The sequence below is a fragment of the Aulonocara sp. 'chitande type north' Nkhata Bay genome, linkage group LG19, assembly GCF_057382095.1.
Source record: "Aulonocara sp. 'chitande type north' Nkhata Bay isolate Kocher_YH1m ecotype deep benthic linkage group LG19, A_spYH_male_GT1.1, whole genome shotgun sequence".
NCBI classification, from domain to species: Eukaryota; Metazoa; Chordata; class Actinopteri; order Cichliformes; family Cichlidae; genus Aulonocara; species Aulonocara sp. 'chitande type north' Nkhata Bay.
This window is the reverse complement of record NC_141362.1, coordinates 29,416,648-29,427,569: the sequence shown is the minus strand read 5'-3', so window position 1 is coordinate 29,427,569 and position 10,922 is coordinate 29,416,648. Positions and strand designations below refer to the sequence as shown.

General features: G+C 42.3%; 1 protein-coding gene across 1 annotated transcript in view; it reads left to right on the top strand.

Annotated features, from left to right (window-relative positions):
• tdrd9 (tudor domain containing 9) overlaps positions 1-10,922 on the top strand; it is a 42,431-nt gene that overhangs the window by 7,547 nt on the left and 23,962 nt on the right. The window contains 8 exon segments of the mRNA XM_086274585.1: positions 206-288; positions 418-488; positions 1,003-1,224; positions 2,686-2,808; positions 3,477-3,557; positions 3,649-3,813; positions 3,905-4,008; positions 4,115-4,234. Of these exon segments, the coding sequence (XP_086130711.1) occupies positions 206-288; positions 418-488; positions 1,003-1,224; positions 2,686-2,808; positions 3,477-3,557; positions 3,649-3,813; positions 3,905-4,008; positions 4,115-4,234 (969 nt within the window).

The window sequence follows — 10,922 nt, the reverse complement described above, 5'->3', positions numbered from 1 at the left end:
TTGATAAATCCTGGCTTCCAACTTGTCTTGTTTTTACCAGTACATATATTTGTCTTTGCGTTGTGAGGAAATTGCGGTATAAAGGTCGAAACTGAAAGCTTAAACGTTAAAGTCTTTTAGTCCAAAACAGCTAATCGTATCTTGTACAGTTTTGGTGTTACTACATTAGATTTGTTTGTAATTCTCAGATTTGGTTTTCTTACAGTCCAGCAAAGATTCTTGAGCATGGCAGCCCAAAACCTGTGATCTCTGATGGAGAGAGGCTGCAAAAACCAGAACCTGCAGTGCGTAAGTACTAATTTTGTCATAGCCTTTCTGAGCCTAGGTTGTGTATTTTGGGATATACAGAAAGCTTAATTCTTAATCAGTTTAAAACTTTATTTTTCCTTTTACTCCTGCAACTTTTCTTTTCACTAGGTTATGCGAATCCTCCTCCACTCACAAGCTATGAGTATCCAGACTTGCCCATAGCCAAAAACAGACAGGAGGTAAGAGATTGACTTAGCTTGATGGTCCTGTAGTGCACTTTCATTATCCCGAGGTTCTGTTCGTCATTTTTACTGAAATTTTTTTTATGTCCCCAGGACACTTGAGCACTTAAGATTTTGCTGTTTGCTCAAGATGAACATTACAACAAAGTTATTTGATGCTGATGGACAACAGCTAACTTCAAATTCCCTAGTCTATTATTATTTGTTGACTAATACAGAGTAGTGTGTGTGTGTGTGTGTGTGTGTGTTTTAGGAGATAATGCTGTCATTTAAGCTGGACTTTCTTAATGCAGATTATAAAGTCTAAAATTTAGGCCATAAATCAGCTTACCACATCCATCTGCCCAACAATTTCATAACTTTTTCTCCAAATTTCATTTGTTTTTTCGATGATATGGGTTAGTAGCTAAATGTCCTTCCTTTTTTTTTTTTTATCAAATGCCTTTCTTTTTAACTGTGCACGTGTCCTTTTGTGTTTTTTATGTGTGTGTCTATTTGTGGTTGTTTCCAGCTGATTTCCCTCATAGAAAACAACTCTGTAGTGATCATTCAAGGAGCCACAGGCAGTGGCAAGACCACCCAGCTGCCACAGTACATTCTGGACTATTACAATGAGAAAAATGCCTCATGCAACATTGTAGTCACCCAACCACGTAAAATTGGAGCCACCAGTATTGCTCGATGGGTTGCCAAACAGCGGAAGTGTACCCTGGGTAGTCTGGTGGGATATCAGGTTGGTGCAGTATTAGCATAGAATGTGATTTTCTTAAACTGCATACACTGCTCTTCGATCATGTAGCAGTAGTAGAAAACCAAGATACAATGACCCATATTGATTCAAACTTTAGACAAAGAGCATTCATTATTATCTTTCTCACAACTTCAGAGTGTTTGCATGCATGTGTTAACAAGCTCTTGTATGCTTTGTTGCTAGGATGTCTGACTGTGTTGTGCAGAGCTTTGAAACTGTGTGTCTAATAATAACTGTTGTCTCCTCCGCTTGATGCAGACCTCTGGAGTTAAGGATGATGTCACTGACAGTGGGAGCAATGATAAATAGTCAGTTTTAGAAGGAGAAAAAATTCTTAGCTTATGCAACAGAAACTAAACATTATGGTATAATTTCCATTATAACATTAAAATAGGGGAGAGTTATATCTATATATTTGTTTAGCTGCAAGTTGGCAAAGCAAAAAGTGTAACATGGATACGCAATCGATTTTGTTGAGGTTCACTGATGTTTTCTCCAGTCAGAACCACAAATAGTCATTTTGGCATTGCAGACATCAGTTTTTAAAACCCTGTAAAAGTTTAAGCCTAAAGCTACAGCAGAGGAAGTGTACTTCCTCTGTGGCCTCTGCTGTTCCTTCCTGAGGCAGTAAAAAGTAATCAGCTTTTTAAAACTTGGGTTTTAAGGGGTATTTATTATTTTCTTCTTTTTTTGGGGGTTGTATGGAAGCCCCAAACCCAATTTCATTGTTCTTGACAATGACAATAAATAAATAAATACTAAATACTAATACTAAATCTTGTTGTGTTTTTTGGAGCTCAATAAATCCAAGTAGTGCTATAATGCAGCAAAATAGTACAAAAACTTAAATTCTAAAGAAATCAAATTGCAGATGGTATAAAAAGATTATCTGCAAGTTGGTATTTGCAGATGACAGGATTTTTCAAGTTTCATCAGTTCATATAGAGCTTGGGTAAAAGGCATTCTTCTTTTTCTGCCCCATCGTCATGGAATACATTACAGATGGATTTGAGTCTCTCTCAATTGATTTTACTTGCAGACTTCGAAAGACATACAAACGTTTTTGTGAAATCATCACTGGGAAGTTGTTCTTGTCTTTGATATGACTGTGTACATTACACAAATTAAGCTGTTGTTTCTTTTATTGTTGTAATTTTAATGTTTGTCTGGAACAGGTCTCTCTTGTAAATGAGACATTGAGTCTCAATGGAACTACCTGTATAAATGAAGGTTAATAAAAGTAAGAAAAAACCTGAAAAAGCAAAAGACGAGAACAAATGGATGCCTTCCAGAGATTTTAGGCCCTGTCATGAAGGTGCCTTTATAGACTTTTCCAGTTAGCAAACAACAAATCAACTACGTTCCCTGTGGATTTTTATGAAAATGCAAATATGTATTTAATTGACAAGTTTGTGAATGCAACTCCTGTATATATTTGTTCAGATTGGCCTGGAGAAGATGGCAACTGAGCATACCCGACTAATCTACATGACTACAGGAGTGCTGCTGCAAAAACTGGTTCAGGCCAAGTCCCTCACTGAATTCTCCCACATTTTTGTGGATGAGGTGCATAAACCAGATGTCAAATTTTTCATGTTTATATGTTTCTCTGTTAGCTACTGCCAAAAAAAGGGGGAATTTGTGTTTATTCACTTTTTTTAGTTATTTTGGGGGAAGTACAAATATTAAATCTGATGACAGACAGGTGAAATAGTCAAAAAAAAGTACCTTACCACTTGGTCCCTGCAGTTAATTGCCTTGGACACTTGTGTCACTAGAATAAAGGGTGACTACAAATCAATATCAAGTTGTTCATAGTGCCAGAACATTTCTGTTGTGATGAGAGTGGATTCTTCCAGGACAATGCCCCCCACCCATAGGGTGCAAGGGATGACTGAATGATTTGATAAGTATCAAAGTGATGTGGCCTCACAGCCTCCAAATCTAAATCAAGTTGAAAATTGTGTGAGACTTTGGACCAGCATGTTGGAGTGTTCTTCACTGGCGTTCAGTCCTAAAAATGATCAGACTTGGAGAGTAAATGCCAGTGTTCAGCTCTTGCAACAACTCTTCTTTGTCTTTGTCTACCATTTATAATACTTTAATCCAAAGTCATTTCTAGTTTTCTGCCACAAAAGGTACTGTTATAAGCTTAAGAATAATTTAATCCTATTTAATGAGTGATTCTTGAATGTTCAAAATGTAACCTTTTAACAACTCTGCGTTTGTCCAAGGTTCATGAGCGCACATCAGAAATGGACTTTCTCCTGCTAGTTTTGAGAAAACTCCTCCGTTCCAACTCTTACCACATCAAGGTAACTGTTGGGTCCGGCTAAAAAACTTCCTTCGTCTTCCTCATGCTTAGTCACTTGTACTCTCACTCACAAGAGTCTGTCTTTGTTTTAGATAATCCTTATGTCAGCCACCATTAACTGCAAGCAGTTTGCTGACTACTTTGCCACTCCTATTCGTGGCAAACTGAACCCAGCCTATGTGTTTGAAGTGGAAGGGGCATCCTATGCCACTGAAGATTTCTACCTGGATGACCTCCACCACCTGTCTCCGCATAGGGTAGGTAGTTGAGAGAGTAAATGGTTGCTGCTGGTACAGTTCTCTGCCTTGAAGCCAAATCTATTGTATCTGAATTTTGTGTCTGTTTTAGACTGAATCAGCACATCCAGGCGACCCATACATCACAGCAGATATGTACAGTCTTGCCATCAGTCTCATCCAGAGCTTTGATGAAATGGAGGGCAAAAATTCCAGGTAAGGCCAAAGTATTGTAACTTTTAGAACTGCTTGAACATGTAAATAGGCAAGGATTTAATTGTTTGTTAACTGAATATGCATACATGTATTTTTGTGTGAGCAGCAAGGCCGAGAAAGAGGGAGGCATGACTTTGTCAGAGAGAGGAAGTGTTTTGGTTTTCCTCCCTGGCATACATGAGATAAGCTACATGCAGGAGGCCTTGACCAAGCTGGTTCACAAAAGGTGAGCAAATGCATTTACCTGCTGAGAATTGTACACGTGATCAGAGTTGCTTAATGTAATGTCTACCATCACTGTACAGGTCATACTACAGGTTGTTTTCTGTTTCCTCAAACATACATGTGCCGCATAAGACAGATTGCCTCACTTCATTTTGTTATTAAAGGATATACAAGTATGCAGTACTGTCAGTAAACTCCTTAACACAGACACACCACTGTCTACATACGACGCTGTGGGGTGCGACTACTATAATGGCAGGTTAGTGACTGTTGTTTGCTCCCAGAGGCTCGCTGCGGCTCACATAAATGTGCTCAAGCTGCAAGCAATGCGATGCATCTGCTTAGCAATACAACATTTTTTTTTTGGCCATTTCTCTGTGGGTAACATGTTTAGTGAAAACTACATGGATAATTACTTATTTCAGCTGCCAGGGCAGTGCTCTTTCACCACAGCTTCACGGGCTAGCCAAAGAAACAACTGTGTTCAGCAACACCAGATTGTTGTCCCTTTAGTCAACTCGCAACAGGAATTCTGAACGAGGAGGGCATCTTTTGTCCAAGGGGATCCAACTGTTTGGAGATTTCACCTGCAGGACTTGGAACTGAGATAAGGTGGCTGAGATAAGGCTGATTTGTATCGTATATCTCAGTGCCTGCTGTTTTCGCCCTCTCATGATGCAAACGCGTCACTGTACATGCAAATGCTTCCACGCTTTCCTGCTTCTCAACCTGATCCTCCCTAGGGTTAGCCAGGCATACCCATGAAAGGAAAGAATGCTGCAGGCCTCCCTCTAAGCACCACTAAGACGATTTAGAATAAAAGGGCTTCCTCCTTGCTGTTTCAGCATGCAGTGTGGGGTTTACTGATAAACCTGCTGGACAGCACCTTCTGGTATGTTGTTTCATGAGGGGCTTGCATCATAAGCTCACAGACTGTAGACCACTGGTTCCATTAGAAGAGTTGTCTATCAATGCCCCCTCTCTCAAACCCTTTGAGCTTAGTGAAGTAGTGGGGCTGAAGTTTCTCTTACTTGTGCTTCCTGCTCTGCCGTTTGGACTAACCCAGTCAAGCAAGTTAGGGAGTTACAGTTCAATTCAATTCAGTTTTATTTATATAGCGCCAAATCACAACAAAAGTCGCCTCAAGGCGTTTTATATTGTACAGTAGATAAAGAGAAAAACCCAACAATCATATGACCCCCTATGAGCAAGCACTTTGGCGACAGTGGGAAGGAAAAACTCCCTTTTAACAGGAAGAAACCTCCAGCAGAACCAGGCTCAGGGAGGGGCGGCCATCTGCTGCGACCGGTTGGGGTGAGAGAAGGAAGACAGGATAAAAGACATGCTGTGGAAGAGAGACAGAGGTTAATAACAGATATGATTCAATGCAGAGAGGTCTGTTAACACATAGTGAGTGAGAAAGGTGACTGGAAAGGAAAAACTCAATGCATCATGGGAATCCCCAGCAGCCTACATCTATTGCAGCATAACTAAGGGAGGATTCAGGGTCACCTGGTCCAGCCCTAACCATATGCTTTAGCAAAAAGGAAAGTTTTAAGCCTAATCTTAAAAGTAGAGATAGTGTCTGTCTCCTGAATCCAAACTGGAAGCTGGTTCCACAGAAGAGGGGCCTGAAAACTGAAGGCTCTGCCTCCCATTCTACTTTTAAATACTCTAGGAACAACAAGTAGGCCTGCAGTGCGAAAGCGAAGTGCTCTAATAGGACACACCTGAAAGGTCCATCAGGGCGCATGTGACCGGCAGTGAGTGAGAGCTTGGCATCCTAAGTTTTTAAGTTTTTTTTCTTTTCGTTTCTATTGCTGGCATGTGTTTTGATTGAAGGAAGTGACAGTTTTCTTACAAAGTGACACACGCTCCACAACAGTGAGAAGTTGGGTTATCATATAGCCCGACGGGCGGATTTCTACTGTGCTGGCTTGTTTCCGATGATGAAATCTATCTCAGCCCCGCCCGTCGGGTTATCATATAGCCCGACGGGCGGGGCTGAGATAGATTTTGGTCGCCCGACCGAAGATATCGCTAGCTCCGGGACGTCGGGCTAGCGATTTTGCGAGCCCTGCCGTGAGTCAGCTGAGGATTGTTTACTCCTGCGACAAGCTGTTACAACTTAACTTACCGTATGATGGTAAGGACCTCACCTCATGTATGCCGGATTTTATACATAGACTCTCTAACAGAACAAGTGAGAAGAGGAAGAAGAAAAGAGGGAGACATGGAGGTGTAAATTTGCATCTGAGGAGGTCAGTCGGTTTACCCTGCCTTGGAAATGTTCAGTCTCTTAGGAACAAGCTGGATGAACTCCAGGGAAACGTCAGGTTCCAGAAAGACTTCAGGGACAGCTGTGTAATGGCTTTTTCCGAGACATGGCTGACAGAGCTGGACCAGGACACCGATTTTTCAATTGACGGTTTTGGAGCTCCTTTTCGCCGGGATCGGGATGCATGGGTAACAGGGAAATCCCAAGGAGGAGGAGTATGCTTGTAGCAACAAACGTTACTGTAGCGCTGTGACTGTTAGAGAGTGTATTTGTACACCAGATGTTGAACTTTTATCCGTGTCACTGCGCTCTTTTTTTTTTTTTTTTTATCTCCCTCGTGAGTTTCCACAACTTTTTATTACCGTAGTTTACATTCACGCGAGGGCTCACCCCGCCTCAACCTGTAGTGCAGAAGCTGCAGACGCTCTCTCCTGATGCCCCAAACTTTATAATGGGGGACTTTAACCATGTCTCTCTTAAATCAACTTTGGGCAATCTGTATCAATATGTATCCTGTCCTACCAGACGGGATAAAATGTTGGACCTTTGTTACGGATCGGTGAAGAATGCTTATAAATCCCTCCCGCCTCCTCCTCTGGGATCTTCTGACCATAACTGTGTGCATCTTCTGCCCATATATAAAACTGTCTTAAGACGAGAGAAGACAAAGACTAAGGATGTTGACATATGGTCAGAAGAATCTGTGCTTACCTTGCAGGAATGTTTTAAGTGTACAGATTGGGAAGTTTTTATTCAGTCTTGTGGAGATGATCTTGACGCTTTGGTGGACGTTACTAACTCTTATGCAGTATTTTGTAAAGATATGATTATACCCCGTAAGCGCGTTAAAGTATACGCGAACACATCGGACTACAAACACGCACATTACCAACTCCGGAAGACGATCAAAGCAGCCAAACGTGAGTACAGGGACAGGGTGGAACAACAGTTTGACAACCCTCGGAGTATGTGGCAGGGACTAAACACGATCACAGACTTTAGAGGGAAAACCAGCACACCGCAGACCACGGCCTCTCTGTGTGAGGATCTAAACGTATTCTACGCTAGATTCGACACAGCGAACACCATGAGACCGGACAGTGTGCGCACCGCGGATGACGTCAGTGCGCACACTGTGTCTGAGGAGGATGTGCGGAAGTGCTTCAGGAAGGTGAACGCACGCAAAGCTACTGGTCCGGACGGGATTCCCGGCCGCGTCCTCAGGTCATGCGCGGCTCAGCTGGCTGGAGTGTTCACACACATCTTCAACCTTTCCCTCTCTCTGTCTGTAGTCCCAGCCTGCTTCAAAATGGCCACCATCGTCCCTGTACCCAAATCCTCCACCATCTCCTCATTGAACGACTGGCGACCTGTAGCCCTGACCCCCATCGTAAGCAAATGCTTCGAGAAGCTGGTCAGGGACTTCATCTGCTCTGCACTACCCGACTCACTGGACCCTCTACAGTTTGCATACCGCCACAACAGGTCCACTGATGATGCCATAGCCCTGACACTACACACTGCCCTGTCACACCTGGAGAAGAGAGACACGTATGTGAGGATGCTGTTTGTAGATTACAGCTCAGCATTCAATACCATCGTTCCCTCGAAGCTGGACAGGAAACTGCAGGATCTAGGACTGAGCAGCTCCCTCTGCAGCTGGATCCTTAGCTTCCTGTCTGACAGACGCCAGGTGGTCAGACTGGGCAGCATCACCTCATCCCCCATCACACTGAACACTGGTGCTCCACAGGGGTGTGTACTGAGCCCTCTCCTGTACTCACTCTACACCTACGACTGCACAGCCACTAACAGCTCCAACATCATTGTGAAGTTTGCGGACGACACTACAGTGGTGGGTCTTATCACCAACGGTGATGAGACGGCTTACAGGGAGGAGGTCAGCGCCCTGACCCACTGGTGTCAAGACAACCATCTCACCCTCAACGTCGCAAAGACAAAGGAGTTGATAGTGGACTTCCGGAGGTGCAGAGAAGTACACACCCCCATCACCATCAACGGCGCTGCTGTGGAGAGAGTGAGCAGCTTCCGGTTCCTTGGCGTACACCTGGCTGAGGATCTTACGTGGTCAGTACACACAAACAAAACAGTGAAGAAGGCGCAGCAGCGCCTCTTCTTTCTCAGGAGACTGAAAAGATTCGGCATGAGCCCCCGCATCCTCAGGACCTTCTATCGCTGTGCCATTGAGAGCATCCTCACTGGATGCATCACCACCTGGTATGGCAACAGCACCGCCTACAACTGCAAAGCTCTCCAGCGAGTAGTGCGGTGCTCTGAACAGATAATTGGAGGTGAGCTTCCCTCCCTCCAAGACATCTACAGGAAGCGCTGCCTGAGGAAAGCGGGGAGGATCATCACGGACTCCAGTCACCCCAGCCATAAACTGTTCAGACTGCTTCCATCAGGAAGGAGGTTCTGCAGCATCCGGTCCCGTACCAGCAGACTGAGAGACAGCTTTTTCCACCAGGCCATCAGACTGCTGAACACTTCATAGACACCTCAGCTTCACTACTGGAACTTCAACATTATGCACTCCACACTGTATATAAATGCCACTTGTTTTGCACATATTCAACTCTGTATATTTTATATATTTTATTATTATTATTATTATTTTATTTTATTTTTTTACTATTTAATTTTTACAAATTAAATAGTAACACACACACACACACACACGTAGGAAAATATTTAGTATACACATCCAGAAATGCATACACTATTATATATTGTACATATATTTATTAGTTTCAGGTTGGCCATTCTTGTATTTTGCTCGTTTGTGTTGTTGTGTTTGCACATCTCTGTTGCTTGTGGGGCTCGCACACAAGAATTTCACTCGCATGTGCTGTGCCAGTGTGCCTGCACATGTGATGTGACAATAAAAGTGATTTGATTTGATTTGATTTGATAACAATAAGCCATGGGTCACTAAAAGCGTCAAATCCTGTTTAAGTAAAAAGAGACAGGCCTTTAAAGAGGGGGCTGTTACTGATTTTCAGACAGCCACCAAGGAACTGAAAATCGAGATCTTGAAAGCAAAACAGAGCTACAAAAACCTTCTTGAAAGCAAATTTGCTGCAAAAAATTTTGGGTCTGCCTGGACTTGTATGAAAACCATAGCAGGGTTTCAAAATCCCCAGAGCAGTAGTCAGGTCATTTTAGATGGTTTTAATCCAGACAGAGATTTTGCAAATGCTTTAAGTATGTTTTATGCTCGTTTTAGTTCTTCTGATTTTAGCGAGGATATTTTGGAACTGAAACAGAAACTGAGAGATACTCAGCACTTTATCATTGAACTCAGCGATGTCAAAAAGGCCTTTCATACAGTTAATGTGAACAAGAGCCAGGGTCCCGATAATATTAGTGGTTGCTAGGGATGGGTATTGATAAGATTTTCACGATTCCGATTCTAGTTTTGATTCTGTTTAACGATTCGATTCTTTATCGATTCTCTTATCGATTCTTTTTAAAAAGGAGAACACTAAGGTCGATTAGCTTAGAACTTTGTTTTATATCTTCTCTTTGAACAAGATAGAAATTTAGGAGTAACATGGCCTTACAAACCCAACAGTGAGATCTTAAGAGATCCACAGCCTACGGCTCTTCAATGGGGCGTCACAGGGTCCCCAGGGAAAAAAATTGTAAATGTAAAATAATAAAATAAGCTAGCACGGGCGCCCACACAAACGCAAAGCAGGAGATGAAGCATCGCTGAATATGTTTCCAAACCAACTTCCTTCCAAGCCAAAGACTAGAAAATATGATGAAGCAAATCTTTTCTTTGGCTTCACCTGCACAAGTGCTGAGGTAGGTCTCCCTGCAGAATTGGTTTTCCCTTCATTGGGAGCAGCGCTGGGCTCTTCAAATCACAGACAAACAGTATCCCACATTCTTGATTTTTAGTTCACAAACACTTGTTGTAATGACTAACTACTCCTGACATGTTGGAGATGTTAGCTCTTTATACAGTAAAGTTACAGTGGGATACAAATAATATCAGGCTGATCCTGCCACGATTTAATCCCCCGGTTCAAATCACGGACAAACAGTCTCCCACAGCTGTTTATGTTTTTGAACCCATTTTAAGATAAGATAAGATAAGATAACCTTTATTAGTCCCACACGTGGGAAATTTGTTTTGTCACAGCAGGAAGTGGACAGTGCAAAAGTTATGAGGCAAAAATTAGAATACAATAAGAATAAATACAGTACACAGCTGTACAGAATAGAATAAAATAATATACTATATACAGTAGAATAAAATAGAATAAAAATATACAATAAGATAAAAATAGAATACGAATGCTATATACAACTGAGTAAAAATACAACGATGCCAGAAAAGATTATTGCACTTAGTGTTATTGCACATGTGTGGATGTGTGTG